Source organism: Scyliorhinus canicula, chromosome 1, assembly GCF_902713615.1.
Source record: "Scyliorhinus canicula chromosome 1, sScyCan1.1, whole genome shotgun sequence".
Lineage (NCBI taxonomy): Eukaryota > Metazoa > Chordata > Chondrichthyes > Carcharhiniformes > Scyliorhinidae > Scyliorhinus > Scyliorhinus canicula.
This window is the reverse complement of record NC_052146.1, coordinates 183,922,940-183,945,452: the sequence shown is the minus strand read 5'-3', so window position 1 is coordinate 183,945,452 and position 22,513 is coordinate 183,922,940. Positions and strand designations below refer to the sequence as shown.

The 22,513-nt window shown below is 42.9% G+C and overlaps 1 protein-coding gene across 9 annotated transcripts in view; it reads left to right on the top strand.

Moving 5' to 3' along the window:
- LOC119970060 (mitogen-activated protein kinase kinase kinase kinase 3) overlaps positions 1-22,513 on the top strand; it is a 354,117-nt gene that overhangs the window by 285,026 nt on the left and 46,578 nt on the right. For all 9 annotated transcript variants that reach the window (XM_038804101.1, XM_038804091.1, XM_038804084.1 and 6 more), the window contains one exon: positions 1,403-1,444. In XM_038804101.1, the coding sequence (XP_038660029.1) occupies positions 1,403-1,444 (42 nt within the window). The remainder of the gene's footprint in view (positions 1-1,402; positions 1,445-22,513) is intronic.

Genomic DNA, 22,513 nt, shown 5'->3' with positions numbered 1-22,513 from the left:
AGGTTAACACCGCCACCCTATCCCCACAACCCAGTACCCCACCCAATACTAAGGGCAATTTTGGACACTAAGGACAATTTAGCATGGCCAATCCATCTAACCTGCACATCTTTGGACTGTGGGAGGAAACCGGAGCACCCGGAGGAAACCCACGCACACACGGGGAGGATGTGCAGACTCCGCACAGACAGTGACCCAAGCCGGAATCGAACCTGGGACCCTGGAGCTGTGAAGCGATTGTGCTATCCACAATGCTACCGTGCTGCCCTTATCAGTATACCAAACCAATGACCTCTGACCATGAAAACTTTGATTTGCTATTTGTTGAATATCAAATTTCTGCATTTATACTAAAATCCTATTGAAAATGTTTTACGAATCCTTTTATATTTCAGCTTCTACCGTATTCTCGTATCCCAATCCTTATTTTGCCGTACTAAGATTTATAAGAAGTGCATGTTAATCAGCGCATTTTATTTGCTGGTTTTCTGACTGTAAGAATTCTTTAATGCAATTGACTGATTAGCCTGCTTGATGACATTGTTGCTGGACATCTGGAAATCCCTTAGACTTGGTGCCAGAAACAAATCAACCATTTAAAAAGCGAAAACCCAGAATGCAGAGATCGCTGGATCTTTGCATGCAGATTAGGTCAGCGATGAGTGCTGTCACTCCTCTTGACTGCGATATCAGAGACAATGGCTTCAGTCTTCCAATATTTAGTTGGAAAAGATTTCTGCTCACTAGTGTACATTGAATTTCAGACAGGCAATGTAACAATTTAGATCCAGTGGAGGGGTGGATGGAGGTTGGTTATGTCAGCTTATATGTGGGAGTCAATGCTATTTTGGATGGTGTCACTGAGGGACTGCGTGTAGATGAGAGGTAGAAGGTAAATGAGAGGTAGAAGGAGGCTGGAGGTAATGATGTGGTTGTGATAAGAAAAGCCAATTTGGGTGATTATCTGAATATGACTGGCACAGTAAGAATGGAAGTCTGGTGAGAGCAGCCCCAGCTGGAGAATCATTGGAGGAAGACGGCATAATCAACTGTGTTCAAGGCTGCAGGCAGATCATGAAGGACAAGTGGGGTTAGTTTAGCATTTTGACAGTCACATAGTATGTCAGTTACAACTTTGACGAGTGTTTTGGGATGTCCCACAGTCATGAAAGGTGCAAAAGCAATCTGTTTCATATTTCTCCTTAATATTTTGTCTGTGCTATCAAGCTGAATGTTAAATGTGAGTTGCAGCTGAACACTTTGCAGTAAAATCACTGTAGAATTACGAGAGTAGTCTTTTACTTTATGAATACTGTTGAATCTCTCATAATCACTTTGGCGGTAAACAACTTAATCCTGATGTGTATTTACATGTTTTTCTTTCTCTTCCCTCTCCTTACAGAAACCTATTAGCAATGGTCTTCCTCCAACCCCAAAAGTGCACGTAAGTGTTTAATAATTTTGTCGACTAAATCAAGAGATTATTTTCTATTAAATTTAAGTAGATTCCATCAATTTCCTTTTATAACCAGGCATGTGAAATTTGGGAAGTCATTCCAGAGTCTAATTCAACGAGTGCATCAACTTTAGTTTTTTTAGCACTCTTCAAGCGGGATTCGCCGACCCCACCCCTCCCCCGCTGGGTTGGAGAATCCCCAGGGGGCGATGCGAATCCCGCCCCGACGCCGGCTGCCGTATTCTCCAGCGCCATTTTCAGGGAGAGGGCAAGACTCGTGCCACGTCGGTTCCCGCCGATTCTCCGGGCCCCGATGGGCCGAACAGCCGTCCATTTCTGGCCAGTCCCGCCTACGTGGGTTACGCATGGTCCCACATGGCGGGACCTGGCAGGTACGTCGGCATGGGCAGTCCTCGGTGTGGGGGGGGGGGGGGGGGGGGGGGGGGTTCTGACCCCGGGGTGTACCCCCACGGTGGCATGGCTCGCAATCGGGGCCCACCGATCTGCGGGCGGGCCTGTTCCATGGGCGCACCTCTTCCTTCTGCGCCGGCCCCAGTAGGGCTCCGAGCAGGGAGACGAGAACCCATCCCCCCCTCGCACATGCGCCCAAATACCACGGCCAGTCTGTGTATGCATGGAATCACGCCGGCCATTCCGCGCATGCGCGAGATCACGCCGGCCATTCCACGCATGCGCGAACTCGCGCAGTCCTTTCAGCGCCGGCTAGAGCGGCGCAACGACTCTGCCGTCCACTTAGCCCCTGAGACGGGTGAGAATTCCTCACCTTCGGGGCAGGTCGACGCCGGAATCGTTGCCGCCAGTTTTCCTGTTGGAGTGGGGACTTTGTTACCGGAAAGGAGAATCCCGGCCTTCATCTTTTGAACTCCCGAAAGATTTTTTTGCTCATCACAAAATTATGAATTGTTTTGATTTAGATTGCTGACACTTAGTCAGCCATAACTTTCTACAGCTGGGCAACTCGGGGCAAGTTGGAATGTCCTCGCAGGTTTAAACTTTTAAATTGTCTGTGTGTTATGTCACTGAAAATGCGAGCAGATAATAATGCAATAGGAGAAATTGGGCATCTGGGATTTTGGTAAAATTGGAAAGCAACTGTGTGTTTCCATAGTCATTCAAATTGAAGAATTTTAAAATTAGCCACACAAAGGATTCAAAGTACAAATTAGTTGCGATATTGTATCAGATGATTGGGTTAAGTGGAAAGAATATCAAAAAGTTTAAAACAAATGTTTATTTTAAATGAATTTATTTTTAAATCTCCAAAGATCTCTGATCCATGCTTGTGTGGACCAGTGATAAACAGCACCATTGTGAGGTCTCCCAGGTTCAGGATTGGGAACCTGAATTGTAGCTCCAGTACACAAGAGGTTGAAAGTAGTAAGGTCATGAGTAAGGTTTCAAAGTTGTAAGAGTGTACCGGCAGGAAGGAAGGTGGTTTAAAGTGCGTATACTTCAATGCCAGGAGCATCCGGAATAAGATGGGTGAGCTTGCAGCATGGGTTGGTACCTGGGACTTTGATGTTGTGGCCATTTCGGAGACATGGATAGAGCAGGGAGAGGAATGGTTGTTGCAGGTGCCGGGGTTTAGATAAGAGAGGGGAAGGTGGTAAGAGAGGGGGAGGGATGGCATTGTTAGTCAAGGACAGTATTACGGTGGCTGAGAGGACATTTGATGAGGACTCGAATACTGAGGTAGTATGGGCTGAGTTTAGAAACAGGAAAGGAGAGGTCACCCTGTTAGGAGTTTTCTATAGGCCACCGAAAAGTTCGAGAGATGTAGAGGAAAGGATTGCAAAGATGATTCTGGATAGGAGCGAAAGTAACAGGGTAGTTGTTATGGGGGACTTTACCTTTCCAAATATTGACTGGAAACACTATAATTCGAGTACTTTAGATGGGTCCGTTTTTGTCCAATGTGTGCAGGAGGGTTTCCTGACGCAGTATTTAGATAGGCCAACGAGAGGCGAGGCCGTATTGGATTTGGTACTGGGTAATGAACCAGGACAAGTGTTAGATTTGTAGGTAGGTGAGCACTTTGGTGATAGTGACCACAATTCGATTACGTTTACTTTAGTGATGGAGAGGGATAGGTATATACCACAAGGCAAGAGTCATATCTGGGGGAAAGGCAATTATGATTCGATGAGGCACGACTTAGGATGCATCGGCTGGAGAGGAAAACTGCAGGGGATGGGCACAATGGAAATGTGGAGCATGTTCAAGGAACAGCTGCTGTGTGTCCTTGATAAGTATGTACCTGTCAGGCAGGGAGGAAGTGGTTGAGCGAGGGAACCATGGTTTACTAAAGCAGTTGAAACACTTGACAAGAGGAAGAAGGAGGCTTATGTAATGATGAGACGTGATGGTTCAGTTAGGGCACTTGAGAGTTACAAGTTAGCAAGGAAGGATCTAAAGAGAGAGCTAAGAAGAGCCAGGAGGGGACATGAGAAGTCTTTGGCAGGTAGGATCAAGGATAACCCTAAAGCTTTCTATAGATATGTCAGGAATAAAAGAATGACTCGGGTAAGAGTAGGGCCAGTCAAGGACAGTAGTGGGAAGTTGTGTGTGGAGTCCGAGGAGATAGGAGAGGTGCTAAATGAGTATTTTTCGTCCGTATTCACACAGGAAAAAGACAATGTTGTCGAGGAGAATACTGAGATACAGGCTACTAGACTAGAAGGGCTTGAGGTACATAAGGAGGAGGTGTTAGCGATTCTGGAAAGTGTTAAAATAGATAAGTCCCCTGGGCCGGATGGGATTTATCCTTGGATTCTCTGGGCAGCTAGGGAGGAGATTGCTGAGCCTTTGGCTTTGATCTTTAAGCCATCTTTGTCTTCAGGAATAGTGCCAGAAGACTGGAGGATAGCAAATGTTGTCCCCTTGTTCAAGAAGGGGAGTAGAGATAACCCCGGTAACTATAGACCAGTGAGCCTTACTACTGTTGTGGGCAAAGTTTTGGAAAGGTTTATAAGAGATAGGATGTATAATCATCTGGAAAGGAATAATTTGATTAGAGATAGTCAACATGGTTTTGTGAAGGGTAGGTCGTGCCTCACAAACCTTATTGAGTTCTTTGAGAAGGTGACCAAACAGGTGGATGAGGGTAAAGTAGTTGATGTGGTGTATATGGATTTCAGTAAAGCGTTTGATAAGGTTCCCCGCGGTAGGCTATTGCAGAAAATACAGAGGCACGAGATTCAGGGTGATTTAGCAGTTTGGATCAGAAATTGGCTAGCTGATAGAAGACAAAGGGTGATGGTTGATGGGAAATGTTCAGACTGGTGTCCAGTTACTAGTGGTGTACCACAAGGATCTGTTTTGGGGCCGCTGCTGTTTGTCATTTTTTATAAATGACCTGGAGGAGGGCGTAGAAGGATGGGTGAGTAAATTTGCAGATGACACTAAAGTCGGTGGAGTTGTGGACAGTGCAGAAGGATGTTACAAGTTACAGAGGGACATAGATAGGCTGCAAAGCTGGGCTGACAGGTGGCAAATGGAGTTTAATGCAGAAAAGTGTGAGGTGATTCACTTTGGAAGGAATAACAGGAAGACAGAGTGCTGGGCTAATGGTAAGATTCTTGGTAGTGTGGATGAGCAGAGAGATCTCGGTGTCCATGTCCATAGATCCCTGAAAGTTGGCACCCAGGTTGAGAGGGTTGTTAAGGTGTACGGTGTGTTAGCATTTATTGGTAGAGGAATTGAGTTTCGGAGCCATAAGGTCATGTTGCAGTTGTACAAAACCCTGGTGCGGCTGCATTTGGAGTATTGCATGCAGTTCTGGTCGCCACATTATAGGAAGGATGTGGAAGCATTGGAAAGGGTGCAGAGGAGATTTACCAGGATGTTGCCTGGTATGGAGGGAAGATTTTATGAAGAAAGGCTGAGGGACTTGAGGCTGTTTTGTTAGAGAGAAGAAGGTTAAGAGGTGACTTAATTGAGGCATACAAGATGATCAGAGGATTAGATAGGGTGGACAGTGAGAGCCTTTTTCCTCGGATGGTGATGTCTAGCATGAGGGGACATAGCTTTAAATTGAGGGGAGATAGATATAGGACAGATTTCAGAGGTAGGTTCTTTACTCAGAGAGTAGTAAGGACGTGAATGCCCTGCCTACAACAGTAGTGGACTCGCCAACATTAAATGCATTCAAATGGACATTGGATAGGCATATGGACGATAAGGGAATAGTATAGATGGGCTTTAGAGGGGTTTCACAGGTCGGTGCAACATCGAGGGCCGAAGGGCCGTACTGCGCTGTAATGTTCTATGTTCTAAGTGCGGACGTTAGTTCCCGCTCCTCGGGAGAATCGGGCGGCAACATATTTAAATGAGCTTAATGACTCACCGAAATATGTAATTCTGGGCCTTGCCCAGCGAGGACTTGCAACGACTCGTTAGATCCTCCATGGCGTTCTGAGCGTTGAGAGATTTAATGATGACATTGCACCACCGGGTTGAGCACAACAAGGCCGTTCGATCGTGCCCTCCGGTATATTTGTCCCACAAATACAGCAATTTCTCACTATTCAATGCATATTAATGGTGAGGCAGACCGTAAGATGCAATTTTTGTGATGCTAATAGTGGAGTGGTGGGACGTTGACAGCAACTTCCAAATTTTTAAGGTTAACCGCACATCTACCTCTCACCTGAACTCCTATTATTTGTGCATAAATAATAGTGTACTTCATTAGCGCCGCTGTTATTTTGACAGCAAAATGTGAGGCACGATTTTGAATTGTTTGAGCGAGTCATTGAAGGGGAAGGAAAGTAATTTCAGGACAAGTACTCTTCCATCTGTAGCTTTAAAAAAAATGGCTTCACATGCAAATCAGTAATCTGGTATATCAATGTCAGACTTAAGGAATTATGAATTATTACAGATGTTAAATTATGTTTTGTAGATAACAAGGAAACAGGGGAAAGAAAGCAAGTTATTCTGTCAGTTTTTATGATCTTGGGGTAGTAAACAAGTGCCTATCTACAGAGCAACAATTACCCCCTCATTGACCTGCTCTGTGTCAGCTGTGACTGAGTTGATAGTGTTCCCGCCTCTGACTCAGACAGTTGAGAGTTTGGGTCCAACTTCATGATGATTTGAGCAGAGAAATTTGGACTGATACTTCAGTGCAGTACTGAGTGAATGCTGCACTGTCAGAGCTGCCATCTTTTGGATGGAACATGGTACTGAGGCCCTGAACGTTCTCACATGTGGACATAAAAGGTCGCACAGCACTATTTTGAAGAAGTGGGGTATTACCCCGAGTATCCTGGTCAGTATGTATCCCTCAATCAGCATCATAAAAAACAGATTAGCTGGTTATTGTTTGGAGTTTGCTGTTGCAAATTACCTTGTTTTCTACATTATAACAATTAAAAATACTTGAATGAAAAATGGAAATCGCTTATTGTCACAAGTAGGTTTCAAATGAAGTTACCGTGAAAAGCCCCTAGTCGCCACATTCCGGTGCCTGTTCGGGGAGGCTGGTACGGGAATTGAACCCGCGCCGCTGGCCTTGGTCTGCTTTACAAGCCAGCTATTTAGACTACTGTGCTAAACCAGCCCCTTCATTGACTGTCAAGCACTTTGAGATGCCCAGTGGTCATGAAAAGCACTATATAAATACAAGTTTTTCTTTTGTTCAGGATGTGCCTATTCTACCTCAAAGGATAGTCCATCTTACATGCAGTTTCATCTTAGTATTAGTAGCAATAGTTGTCCAGATTTTCCTTCCTCAATAGTGAGGAATACTGAGAGGTCTGCTCCTCTGGAGGGACCAGCCAGCACTGCCCAGTCAATATCCAGTCAGTTCACTTAGGCGGAAATCCAAAGATTGTGGTGTGTCCAAATTGGCTCCTGATGCAGATGATTCCGCCATTCCAAATCTTAAAAAAGGCGGGGATTATTTGAAAAACTTACCTGTTTGTCCTTAATGGATTCTTCTGTGTTGAAAACCACAGATGTAAATCAAGGAATCCTCCAAATGCTTATGTCCATATCTTCAGAATAACTAGATGGTTATAAATTGCAGTTAAAATGCTTCTCATTCCCCCAGCTGCTCTAGTTACCCCACCACCAGTCACAGGCTCTGCCCCTCCCTGCTTCCTTTACCCCTTTAAGTTCTATTTCTGACAACACTGGGACTGCGGAATGGGGGGAACCATTGAAAAAGCATTTGAAAATATTTTTTAAAACTTACCTTTCATTGAGCTGAAGTCTAATCTCCTGCTTCAGCTCATGATGCCAAAAAGAGGTGTGTCTTCACCTGCAATATGCCACACTGGAAGCCCTTGCTGCTTGTCCCAGCTGTAGGCTATGCAGCAGGAAGAAGAGGAAGCTGCGGCTTATGGACAAAGCAAGTATGATATAGCAGGCTTACATTCTCGAGCTATTTATTCCCTGTCTCACCATGAACTATTTCACAAGGTCACTCAACTGGCAAGCATAAAATCTTGCATCAAGTGGAATGCACTGCTTGAACAAATGGTGAAAGGAGATTCAATAGCACTTTCCAAAAGTGAATTTGATGTATACTTGAAGCTGGAAAGCTTGCTTGCTCCGGCAAGCGAGTGCAATGGGTATAATTGAGTGGCTCTTTACACAAGCTGACATGAGCAGAACAGCCTTCTTTTGTTCACCACGATCGTAGGTGCATTTTTGATTGTGTTTAGGCACTGCATATAATTTACAATATGGAGACAACACACCAAGCCAAGCCAGTTTGTGTTAGTGTTAATTCTCCACACAAACAGTAATTCTAATACAAACATAAAAATTAGGAGCAGAAGTAGGCCATTTGACACATCAAGCTTGCTCCGCCATTCGTTAAGATTATGGCTGATCTGTTTGTGTTTTGAATCTTATGTTCCAAACTACCCCCTTTGATTTCCATGCCTTGTGAGAATCTACCACCCCCTTAAAAAATATTCAATGACCCCCTGCCTCCACTGCCTTCTAAGGCAGAGAGTTCCAAAGCCAGGCAACCCTCAGAGAAAGAAATTCTCCTTGTCTCTATCCTAAAAGGGCAACCTCTCATTTTAAAACCATGCCCCCGAGTTCAGGGCTCGCCCACAAGAGGAAACCTCCTTTCCGCATGCACCTTGTCAAGATCATTCAGGATTTCTTATACTTCAGTCAAGTCAATGTCATCTTGTAAACTCCAATGGAAACCAAGCTACCCTGCCCAATCTCTCCTCAAAAGCCAACCCGCTAATTCCAGGTATCAATCTAGTAAACCTCTTTTGAACTGCCTCCAATGTATTTGTAACTTCTGTTAAATAAGAAGACCAAATTTGCCCACACTGTTCAAGATGTGGTCTCACCAATGCCCCATATGCCTGAAGCATATAACATCCTTATGTTTATGTTCAATTCCTCTCGTAATAAAGTATAGTATTCCACGAGCCTTAACTACTTGTTGTACAGGGCGGCACGGTGACACAATGTCTCATGACATTGAGGGCCCCCTTCGATCCCGACCGCTAGTCACTGTCCATGTGAAGTTTGCACATTCTTCCCGTGTCTGCATGGGTCTCACCCCCACAACCCAAAGATGTGCAGGGTAGGTGGACTGGCCACACTAAATTGCCCCTTAATTGGAAAAAAAAAATTGGGTACTCTAAAACTTTTTTTAAAAATTACTTGTTGTACCTGCATACTTTTTGTGGCTCGTGCACTAGAACACCTAGCTTTCTCTGTACCTTGGGATTCTCCAGCCATTTTTCATTTAAGTAATACTCTGCTTTTTTTATTCTTCCTTCCAAAGTGAACAACTTCACATTTTCATACATTATATTCCATCTACCAGATTTTTGCCTACTCGCTCACCTATCTATTTCCATTTGTAACTGTCTTGCGTCCTCTTCGTAACATATTTTCCTACAGATCTTTATGTCATCTGCAAATTTAGCTACCGTGCCTTCGCTCCCTCATCTAAGTCATTGATATAAGTTGTAATAATTTGAGGCCCCAGCACTGATCACGGAGGGACTTCACGCATTACATGCTCCCAATCAGAAAAAGACTCATTGATGCATACTCTCTTTTCTGCCAGTTCACCAATCTTTTATCCATGTTAATATGTTACCTCCTACACCATGAACATTTATTTTCTGCACTAACCTTTAATGTGGCAATTTATCAAATACATTTCTGAAATCCATGTCCAGTATATCAATGGGCTCCCTTTTATCAACAGTGCACGTTACTCCTTCTGTGAAGCCCAATAAATTGGGTAAGCATGATTTCCCATTCACAAAACCATGCTGAATCTTCCTGATTACCTTGAGTTTTTGTAAGTGCCCAGCTATAACCTCCTTTAATGATCGATTCTAACACCTTCCCCATGACAAATGTCAAGCTTATAGTATCCTGCCACCCTATCTTGTTGAATAGAGGGATAAAAGTTGCTACTTTCCAGTACGATGTAACCTTTCCAGAATCTAGTAAAAAATTGTAAAATTACCAATAATACATCTACTTCATTAGCCACCTCTATTAAGTCCCTATGATGAAGTCCATCTGGACCTGGAGATTTGTCAGCCCACAGCTAAATCAGTTTTCACAGTGCAGCTTCCCTGGTGATTATAATTTCATCAATTTTCTCTCTCCCTTCCTGGTTTACAACTATGAGTGGAATGTTCTTTGTGTCCTCTATAGTGAAGACAGAAACAAAGTATTTGTCATTTAATCTGCCATTTCCTTATTATCAACTCTCCATTGTTACTCTCGAAAGGAACAACATTCACTTTATAATTACCTGTAGAAACTTTTGCTATCCATTTTTATGTTTCTAGCTGGCTTCCTCTCACACTCTTAATTTCTTTCTCCTGATTAACCTTTTAGTCGGGGCTAGCACGGTGGCCTGACGTCACTGAAGACCCGGGTTTGATCACGGCCCCAGGTCACTGTCCATGTGGAGTTTGCACGTTCTCCCCGTGTCTGTGTGGGTCTTGCCCTCAACCCTAAAAGATGTGCAGGGTAGGTGAATTGGCCATGCTAAATTGCCCCTTAACTGGAACAAAAAGAATTGGGCACTCTAAATTTATGTTTTAAAAATCTTTAGTCATTCTCTGCTGTTCTTTATATTCTGACCAATTATCTGACTTGCCACTCATCTTTGCGTAGTTATATACTTTTTCCTTAAGTTTAATGCTTTCCTTAACTACTATAGTTAACCACCGATGGTGGATCCTCCCCTTCCAATTTTTTCTTTGTAGTTGGAATATACATATTCTGAAAAATCCCCTTAAATGTCTGCCACTCCTCTATTGATCTATCCTCTAGCCTAGTATACCAGTCCACTTCAGCTAGCTCAGCTTTCATGCCCACATATTTGCCCTTATTTAAGTTTAAAATACTGGAATTAGATCCTTTTCAAACTGGATGTAAAATTCAATTGTATTGCAGTTGCTGCTACTTAGGGGTGTCTTTACTTTGAGGTCATTAATTAATCTTGTCACATTGCACAATACCAGGTCTAACATTACCTACACTGCAATTGTTTCTTAGAGCAGCATGTTCCAGAACCAATCTTGAAAGTGTTTTATGAACTCCTCAGTCAGGCTACACTGCCAGTCTGATTTTTCCATGATTTTTGCTGTCCCTTTATCGCAAGCACCCAATATGATTTCTTGTATACTTTGTCCTGCACTGTTGTTGCTGTTAAGGGGCCTGTAGACCACTCCCACTGGTGACCGCTTTCCCCTACTCTTCCTTATTTCCACCCAAACCGATTCGACATCCTGATCTCCTGAATCAAGGTCATCTCGTAACTATTGTACCAATGCCATTCTTGATTAATAGTGCTACCCCTCCACCTTTAACTAGCTTCCTTTTCTTCAAGAATTTCACATAACCCTCAATATTCAGGACACAATCTTTGTCACCACAAGTCATCTCTCTACAATGACCACAGATCATATTTATTTATTTCAATGTGCGCTATCAATTAATTAATTTTATGATGAATGCTACACACAGTCCGATACAGAGCCTTTAACTTTGGCTTTTTGTTATCCTTGTAACATCTATTTTTGATTGATAGTGTATTCTTAGGTTTTTTTCTCTTTCATTTACTGCCATTCTCTAACCCTTATTTCCCATGTTGCTATTTTGTTTTCTTGCCTTGACTCTTCCCTTGATTTGTAACAACTTCCCAAATTTGATCTCTCACTCCCTGTTGTTTAGTTTAAAGCCCTCCTCACATCCCTAGTTATGGGGCTTGCCTGGGCACTGGTCCCAACCCGATATAGGTCTAGACCTCCCCAGTGGTACAGCCAGGTGCCACTGATCCATGAACTGGAATCCACTTTTCCCACAGCAGCCTTTGAGTCACCCATTCATCTCTAATCTTATTTATTCGTTGCCAATTTCCAGAGAGTATTACCTTTTGAAGTTCTGATTCTTAATTTGGTGCCTAGCTCCTTATATGCAGACTATGCTGAACTTTTCACTCGTCCTGCCTATGTCATTGGACCCTACATGGACCACGACAAGTGGATACTCTGCCAGGGGTAACCCCTCCACTGTCTACCGCAAGCCTACCTTCACTGGTCAATAGAAGTGTTGGGATTCTTTTTGATTTTATTGGCAACCTTGTAAATAGGGCCCAAGTATTTGTTCACCATGCAAGTGGGATATTGAAATAGGGTGTCTCAAAGGCATCCTGCCGGATAAGAGCTGCCCTGATCTGATCATTTTGCACTGTAAATCATTCAAACTCATGAATGGGCCCGAGGCCATTACTTTTGACTCAGAAAAGTGATCAGTCTATCTCAGATTATCCTGGAAGGGCAAGGTATCTCTAGGTTTGCGCAACAAGTGAAGCTAGCTGTGTCACACTGCCACTATGCAGTAGTAACATGAGTGGTCCGCCTCTAACAGGGTGCTGCATCAAGCCAAAAAGAAGTTCTGCTTATCACACACATGACTAATGTGGTATACGAATTTAGTGCCAGTGTTATGCTGCATATGCAGGCTGTACATCCCAAAGAATGACGGACCGTATCAAATGGCATGTCCTAGCCACTGTTTCCGATGGTCAAGGTACAGACCGTATTCAACCAGCCCATCCCCGCAAAACTCAAAACAAAATTTTCAACATTAGATGGGATTCCATAATTCAACAACATTTGCAAAATAATCCTCGATGTGCTAAGAATTACACTGACAACTAATTTATGATTGCCAGTTGGACTCTATGTATACTAGAAGCTACAATTTTTAATACACAGGGCCGTGTTCCTTGCAAACAGGATGAGCATGTATACATTGTGCATGTTTCAACCAAACAAAATAAGTGACAGTCATTCGCTCATTCATTCCTCAGGGCAATGCCTTGACCAATCGGTTAATCTGCCTGATTTAAGTTTCAAACAATGCTCGCAGTTAACTGTCATCAACTGGTGAATTCTCCATGGCAATGCCTTCACCAATCAGAATCCACATGCCAACCAATCAGGACTCCGTATAAATTGTTTTTCCCCTTATACCGGCATTCTTGCAAAGCGTCCTGATCAATGCAAGCCAAAAAGCTTTGACTTGTCTCTTTTTGCAGCAATACTCAGTTCTGTACTATCAAACGATTAGAGAGGGATGACCAAGTTCAGGAAACCCAGGATGCAGAAGCAGTTTGGGTAGAGATGAGAAATAATATCAGCAAGAAGTCACTTTTTGAAGTAGTGAACAGGCAACCATAACTACCCACACGGTAGGATGAGTGTAAAGGAAGAAATAATGTGAGCTAGTCAGAAAGGTACAGCGACACTCATGAGCGATTTTAATCTAATTACAGACTGGAAAAATCAAATGGGCAAAGGGAGCCGAGATGAGGAGCTCGGAATGTTTTCTCGATAGTTTCTTCAGAACATCTTGTTCAGGTGCCAAGCAGAGAGCAGGCTATACTAGACCTAGTATTGTGCAACGAGGTGGGATTAATTAATGGAAAGCTGATAGAATGTTTTTTATTGTGAGGGGAATTTAATACAAAAGTAGAGATAATGCTTCAGTTATAGAGATGCAGCGACAGATATACAGAATAGATGCATTCTGATGGGAGAGAAATTCCATGGGGGGGAGGGGATCCACCTTCTATGGTGAACTAAAAATGTTAAAGGTAGAATCAAACTTTAAAAAAAATTGAACTGGGTGGAAGATTAGACAGAATATTAAAAACAGCAAAGAATTATGTTATAACCTGCCTGCTTACCATTGGCTGGAGACTAATGATAATCCCACAATCCTATGGGAGTGTGAGCTTCCCCAATGAGGGGGGGGGGGCGGAGAAATCATTAGCAGACTCGCTGCATAAATAGAGCTGGCCAGTTTGGAACCAGCAGAGAGAGAGGAGTGAAGAGCAAGGGAAGTTGCTGTTGTGTATATGTATGTTATTGAGAGAATTCCAAACCTCTGCCACTCTTTGAGTGAAGAAGTGCTTCCTACCATCTCTCCTAAATGGTCTAGCCCTAATTTGTAGACTACGCCCTCTAGTTTTAGAATCTCCAACCAGTGGAAATAGTTTACCTTCATCTACCCTGTCTTTTCCTGTTAATATCTTGAATACTTTGATCAGATCATCCCTTAACCTTCTAAATTCTCGTGAAAACAGGTCTGATTTGAGTAATCTCTCCTCGTAACTCAACCCCTGTAATCCAGATATCATTTTTGTAAACCTATGTTGCACTACCGCCAAGACCAAAATATCCTTCCAACGGTGTGGTGCCCAGAACTGCTCACAGTATTCCAATTTCTATGCCCGCATCCAAGTCATTATTGAATAGTATGAATAATTGAGGCTGCAACATAGATCCCTGTGGTACACCACTAGTCACCTCCTACCCATTATCGTCACATCAGGAGGCTATGTGAGTGGGCATAGATCTGGCAAATAGAGTAAAATGGGGGAAATTTGAAATTGTGCATTTTGGCAAGAAGAATAAAAATTAAGCATATTATCTAAATGGTGAGAGATTGCAGAGCTCTGAGATGCCGAGCGATCTTGGTGTCTTCAGAGCATGAATCACAAAAGGTTTGTATGTAGATACAGCAAGTAATTAGGAAAGCTAATAGAATATTACTGTTTATTACAAGGGGAAATTAATACAAAAGTAGAGGGGTTATACTTCACTTGTACAGGGCACTAGCAAGACCACATTTGGAGTATTGTGTACAGAGTATTGGTCATCGTATTTTTTTTTATTTTGGCATTCCTTGGTCATCTTATTGAAGAACAGATGTTGTGATGAATGTTAGAAATTGTTATATTTTATATTTGTTGCAGTAATGTTATAAAACAGGCTTAGGATGCACACAGCCAGTATGTATGCTAAAGCTGTGATAAGGGGTTGTAAAAAGTGTCTCGAAATCGCTCCTGAAAGGTTCCCTCCAAAGTTTTGGTAAAGAAAAAAGCAAGTAAACCTGATTGTTAACTTTATTTATAAGTATCTGAACTATATTAATTTGCTTAATTGGAAAAAAGATAGTTGCAGGTGTAGGGAGCAAGTTCATGTTTTCCCTTTTACTTAAGAACTGTTTTAATTATTGGCTGTAAAGCTGTAACTTTGTTGCTAATGTGATTGATTCTATATTTAAATTAAAATTTGTTTTAACATTTACCTATTGGTCAGCGTTATCACTCCTGTGGTGCAGTCACCTCTCCTCACTTTTACAAATTGCAAAATGATACTACACATATGCTGGAAGCAGGTCAGAGGTGGTTTGCTAAACTATTTTGGGGTCACTGTAAAATAAGAAGCCGCCCCTTTCAGAGACAAATGAGGAGAAGCTTTTTCTGAGTTGTGAGTATTTGGAACTCTTCAAAAGGCAGTAGGAACAGAGTGAATGTTTTGAGACAGGGCTAGATAAATACCTGATAAGCAAGGAGGTGAATATTTATCAGGTGTAAGTGGGAATGCGGAGGTGAGATTACAATCAGGTCAGCAATGACCATCTTGAATGGCGGAGCAGGCTCAACGGACCAAGTGGTCTCCTCTGCCTAATTCATATGTTTCTGTGTCATTTGCACAGAGGTGGCTTAAAACCAATGGATTGTGACTTGATGCATCACTTGAAATTAGATCAAAAATTACAGATTAGATCAGGAGTCTCTCAACTGGGATTCTGTAACACTCGAGGCATGGCAGTTTCGTGGAGTCCGGTAAAATTAATAAATTCCTATGATTTACATAGGGACATTTCTTAATGATTTCTGGACCTACTGTGGAAATTGCCCGATAATTCCCCCCACCACTCCTTTGGACCTACTGTGCAAATTGTCCTATAACTCCATGGTCTAGTCTCCATGGATGTGCACTGCTCATTAGTAATGGGCAAGAGGAGAAATGGGAAATTATACTGCCATCAATACCATTAGTAGTCATATCAGTTTGTACGACTTTCAACTTTAGCAACATCTAGTAACTTCAGTATAACCACCAACCTTGGCAATGGTCAACTGACGCAGAACTCAGTAACATCAGATTACAGTCTCATAATAGTTTTTAGCAACCACAACACTAATTTACCAACTTCAATCATCACACTCTCCACATTCAGCTGAACCCTACCAACCACTGCTACAGTTTATTAACTTCAGTGACGTTTTGCTAATGCCAGTATCACTGTATGAACCTCACCAGGGGAAAGGTAAACCAATAGGAGCAAGAGAAATAATTGTATAAGCACACAATAAATATCAGATATAGATCAATGTTTAATTTGATAACCTCCATGTCTTAACAATTATTATTGAATATCAAAACAAGTTTCACATTGAAACAAAAATAATAAACAACGTGTAATCATATAACTAAATTTTATGCAGAAAAATATACTTGTGTGACATGGGTCCTGTGGAATTTTTCTAACATGGGAGGAGGAGTCCTCAGAAGTAAGAAGATTTAGAACCCCTGAATTAGATCATTTTCAGCATTTGGTGTCACTGATGTAACATATCACTTGTACAAATGTCACAGTTGCACTTAATTAATTGAAAAGCTTCATATAATGTGCATGTAAGCATTGAGTTCAAATAGAAAACTATTAAGGAAATATGAAAACAAACATCAAGCAGCCAACTATTGTTAACAATAAAGAAGGTAATCCCAATTTACAGTTGCCTACTTTGACGTTAAACTGATAAATGTACTGGAAGTGAGGTTTGTGCCATTATAAAATCATTTTAAGAAGCTATAAATCTTTTAAGATAACCTACTGAATAAATGCATTTTATTTGTTTGAGATGCGTTCATTAATGTTTTCCAATGGTGGTCTAAACGATCACGAGGAGCCGAAGTCTACAACTCACGATATTTCCAAAGTTTTTCTTAATTGACAACAGAATTTAACAGTGGGCAAACTATCCACCTTTTTGGGCAAGGTGCATAACCAGATTCATAAACAACTTCAAAAGAATGCAATGCCCCAACCATTGAAACAGCGCCATTTGCCATCTTTTCACAGGGATACTTTTCCTGTCATCATGTGACCAATGTGACTTAGTTTTAAATTTAGACTTAAGAAAGAACACAACTAAAATGTTTGTGTTTCAACGTTTAACAACTAACAGAACATGTAATATGCGATTATACTTCTAACACATGGGCCACTGTGTGTGGCATTGCATTCAATGTATCATTTTTTACTCTGTTACGTGAGACCGTGTGGCACCCTATTGTGCCTCAGATTCTGTTACAAATATTCATGCTGAATTATTTTCATTTATCTGATCAACCTTTCAGGGGTGCTAACTTGCATTCCATCTCTTTGTCCTTTTCCCTTGCCATTTCTCCCCCTTAATATTTTTACCTAAAGATAGCAAATCATGTTGTTGTATGGTTGCCTTCTATTGACCGACTCAGATTAGTAGATTCTAGAGGGGATAATACAGCAAAAGCCAACCCTACCCTTGTTTAATGTTGATTTATGAGTAAAGAGTATAGAGATTAGAATCAAGAGCAAGATCCCTGATTGGTTCATTTATTGTTTCCGTAGCTTGAATGCAGAGGTTAATTCTAGTGCACGACCATGGCTCCAGCTGTGATAATTAACTTAATTAACTGTTCGGGCCAAATAGTCGATGATGGTCTATTTATCTGTTAATCATTGTGGGTTCATCACCTCAAAATATAAATGTTTTGGTTTTTCTCACCATTGTTTAATGTAGTACAGCTTTCACTGCATTCACTGCAGGTGTGATATAATGAAAAGGCTTTTACTTAAATTAAGAAGCATTTGTGATTTGATATTCATGAAATTCAAATTTGCCAGCTAAGACATTCTTTTTCCAGAGGGTCATTTTAACATATCTTTCACATTGTTTAGTCACACAGAATATTCTACTATTCAATCTATTGAGCTGCTTTCAACAAAAATTGAATAAAATGTCCAAATTATTAAAAACTGAAATAATTTTGTTATTGAACGACCTTTTTTATTGGTTTTACATTTATTGACAATAACATTTGCCAGGCCTACCACACAATACTAAAGAGGAAAAAAATGGGTGTACAAAAAGGAAACAATAAAAGCCGAACAAACAGGTGTACATCCAAACGTAACATGTACAGGTATGGGCCCCTATTTTTGAGCCCCTGGCAGTTGGTTGCTGCAACTGTACTGTTTGAATTATATACATGCTCCTCCTGGTATTAGAACTGCTTGCCCTGTGTTTTGCTGAACCCCCCCCTCTCATCTCCTCCTAACCACCTCCCCCCCTTCTGTTTTGGTCCTCCCTCCCTTTCTGACCCCCCTTCCCTATTGGTTGCTGGTCACAAACAGTTCTTGGAACAGGCTAGTGAGAGCTTTCACGTGTTGTGGAAGCCTTCATCTGATCCCCAAATGGAGAATTTATTTTTTCCAACTTAAGGAATTCTGCAAAGTCAGACAGCCAGTCTGCAGCCTTCGGTGGCACTGCTGATCCCCAGACAAGCAGAAGTCTTCGGGCGATAAGTGAGACAAAAGGTTAGAGTGTCTTCCCCTCTCCCCGTAAAGAGCTCTGGCTGCTCTGATACCCTGGAGACCTCTACTAGTGGGCATGGCACCACCCTCACCCCCATAACTTTGTACAGGGCCTTGAAAAAGGTGATCTAGTACCCAACCAGTCTGGGAGAAGACCAGAACATGTGGGTGTGATTGGCCAGGCCTCCCTGGTACAGTTCACATTTATCCTGCACCTCCGGGAAGAACCCGCTCATGTGTGTCCTGGTTAAGTGCACCCTGTGCACTACCTTTAGCTGTGTTAGACTCAGCCCAGCGCATGAGGAGGTGGAGTTCAACCTGTGCAGTCCATTGTATCTTAAAGCTCAGATACTCTCAACCAGTTTGCTTTCTCAAAAGTTTTACCGAGGTGTCTTTATTAGCGAGGAGAACAAACCACAAACACAAGTTAAAATTCAAACTAATAGACGAAATTCTGAAGGAGAGAATTTATCTCCCACTTGGAGAGGAAAGGTTTAATCAGGAATAGTCAGCATGGTTTTGTCATAGGGAGGTCATGCCGAACAAATTTGATTGGATTTTTTGAGCATGTGACCAAGTGTGTGGATGAGGGTAGTGCAGTTGATGTAGTTTACATGGATTTCAGCAAAGCATTTGACAAGGTCCCACATGGGAGACTTATAAAGAAGGCAAATGCACATGGGATACAGGGGAACTTGATAAGGTGGATTCAAAGCTGGCTGAGCTGTAGGAAACAGAGGGTGATGACAGATAGCTACTTTAGTGACTGGAGTAGCCAGTGTCCAGCGGCATACTACAGGAATCTGTGCTGGGTCCCCTATTATTTGTCATTTATATAAATTACTTAGATGTGAGCAGCACGGTAGTGCAGTGATTAGCACTGCTGCCTCACAGCGCCGAGGTCCCCGGTTCAATCCAGGTTCTGAGTCACTGCCTGTGAGGAGTTTGCACATTCTCACATTCTCCCCGTGTTTGAGTCGGTCTCACCCCCACAACCCAAAAGAATGTGCAGGGTAGGTAAATTGGCCACGTGAAATTGCCCCTTAATTGGAGAAATAGAATTAGGTACTTTAAAAAGAAAAAAATATATAACTAAATGATTGAGATGACTATGTCGGGGGGTAGGATCAGTAAGTTTGTGGATGACACAAAGATAGGCCGGGTGGTTAACAGTGAGGCTGTAAATCAGGGATGTGAACAGGAACCTGGGCAGCATGTTCATCTTGATCGTCTGCACTCTCCCGCCAGGGAGCACGGGAGCAAGTCCCACCTCCTCGGGTCCCTTTCTACCTCCTCTATTTTGTGCATTTGGGAGAAGGAGAACCCCTTCTCCCTTGGGTGCATGAAACTCCATGGATTCTCCCCCCCCCCCCCCAAAATCTACTCCGATTGCCTCCCCAATTTGGGGCTAGATTTGTCCGTCTGTGGGTCTTTACCATGTACGAAGTCTTCCCCCACGATGAGTTGGCTAAGGCGTTCTGCGAGAGAATGTCACAAGCCATCGAAGAATATGTAACCTGCAACCAGAATGGCAGAGGTCTCGCCCTCCACATTCTTGGAGGCATGTTCTCCCTGTGTCTGCATGGGTTTCCTCTGGGTGCTCCAGTTTCTTCCCACAGTCCAAAGGTGTGCTGGTTAGGTGGATTGCCCTTCGTGTCCAAAAAGGTTATGGGCTTATGGGGATAGGGTGGAGGAGTGGGCTTAATTGGGGTACACTTTCCATGGGCCGATGCAGACTCGATAGGCCGAATGGCCTTCTTCTGCACTGTAAATTCTATGATAAGACTCTGGATCTTTTCATTGGGCTGTTAAGCCCCTGTGGTAACAGGCGACTATCCTGATGGGGGAATTCTAACCTCTCCCTCCTGCGGGGTCAGCCATACTTACCATGTGGCCATGCTCCTGCACTACAAGAGTTTGGAGTCCATTCAAGATTGCCGCACTGCCTTCCTTGTCCCAACTGTCCACATGTGTGACCTATTGTAGCCAGCATTCTTCTCCCCCCCCCCCCCCCCCCCCCCCCTCACACTCAGGCTACTCTACTCTGGCGACCCCCCCTTCCCTGTGGGTTCTCTTCTCTTCCACCATTCGTCATTCTCACCCCTTCCTCCTGACTTGGTGTTGTGGCACCCCATCCTGCCAGGCGCCCCCCCCCCCCCACCCCCTATCAAGAGCTGCGCTGCGGCTGCCCCTCTCCTACTTCCTTGAACTAGCATGTTCGCCAGCATGGCCATCCCCCTGGCAGCGACTCCACCAAGCTCTCCCCCCCCCCCCCCCCCATGCAGGTGTTCAGCCCAGGAAAAGAAGAAACATTATAAATGTTCGATATGTGTCCATTATTGCTGTCTTCCCAGCCCATTCTAATGGATGAACTCCTCTGCTTTTCCCGATGTGCTGAAATTGATGCTTCTTATTGTCACCCAGAGTCTTCTTGGGTACAACATCCCGAACTGCATATTCTTGAATAGGGCCATCTTGACCCCATTGAACTCCGCCCGGCCCGTGGCCAGGTCAGCTCCAATGTCCTGATATATGCCGATCATATGCCCTTCCCATTTGCAGGATCTCGTGCTCCTTTCCCAGTTCAGGATTCACTCCTTGTCTTGGAATCAGTGCAGTTTTGCAATAGTTGCCCAGAGTGGTTCTCCTGCCTTGGACCTTTACCGGAGCGACCTGTGGGCCCTGTCCACATCTGGGGCTTGGGGAAGCTTTCTCCCTTGACCAGTTTTCCTGGTATCTGTGCTATGTATTGTGTTGGATTAAAAACCCATTGTACCCTCCGGTAGTCCAACAATCCTGAGATTAAGGCGGTGAGACCTGTTCCCTTGGCCTTCTACCTTTCCCTTGAGCGTTCCCTGGGCTGACACCAACTTTGCCAATTCGAGCAAGGTGATCTGATCATGGTCGGTGGCCTCCTTCGCCTCCAGAGTCTCCAATCGGTGTTCTGTCCTTTCCAGCGCCTCCTTGAAGGGAGCCAGAGTAATTATTGTCACCAACTTCACAGTCACCATGAGGTCGGCCTTAATGGAGTCCCTATATAATAATAATCTTTTTATTGTCACAAGTAGGCTTGCATTAACACCACAATGAAGTTACTGTGAAATGCCCCTAGTCGCCACATTCAGGCGCCTGTTTGGGTAGATGGAGGGAGAATTCAGAATTCTCAGCTGGTACGGGAATTGAACCCGTGCCGCTGGCCTTGTTCTGCATCACAAACCAGATGTCCAGCTACCTGAGCTAAATCAGCCCCCATTAGGAGCTCTTGCATAAAGCACTGCATTGGCGATCCCGCTTCCGCCATGTCCTGCTCCACTTTGACTTTATGTTCCAGGCTGCAATTCTAATTTTAAAGAAATTTTGAAAATAACTACCTAGGTTGAGTTTGAAAAGTGAATATTATGAAAGTTTGTAATCAAAAAAATCCTTGAAGAACAAAGGATACCACCAAAGTAGAAGAAAAAACAAGGTAAATAAGGAAGCAATGATTGGGAGATGCCATGTTTACAGTTTTGGCAAGTCTTTAAATTACAAGTTAAGAGAAAAGACGAGTGAAAAGTTTTGAGATCCTGAGAAAGAACGAATCATGGAAAATTTGTGAAGATTGAGAAGAGGAAAGCTTTCAAAGTTTAGAAGAACTCAAGACTATTCAAAGGATCAGTCACCATAGTAATATGAATAATTAGCCAACAAGAGGAAGATTGACAAAAGCTCAAGATGTGAGCTAAGTTACCATTGTATAGTAGCCTTTATCTTATCTTGCCCAAACCAGCAAACTAAGTGTTAAAGCGCAGAGTAATTTTCAAGTCTTGGGTACCTGGGACTTTATAGAGACTTGAAAGCTGTTGAGGAATAAGATAATTTGAGAGAGTAGGGCTAGCAACGGAAAGGATGCTTGGAGGTCTGAGGAAATAGACCAAGAGCGTTGCTAAATGAGAATAAATTCTGCTTGTGTCCATTGAAGAGCTGGTAACTGTTGATTAGCTTTATGAGAGACTTTAAGAAAATAGCTCTTCAAGAATTTGAACAAGGATTGCCCTTTTTGAGGAAGATCAAGGTGTGATTCAGTATTTTGCTTTCAGA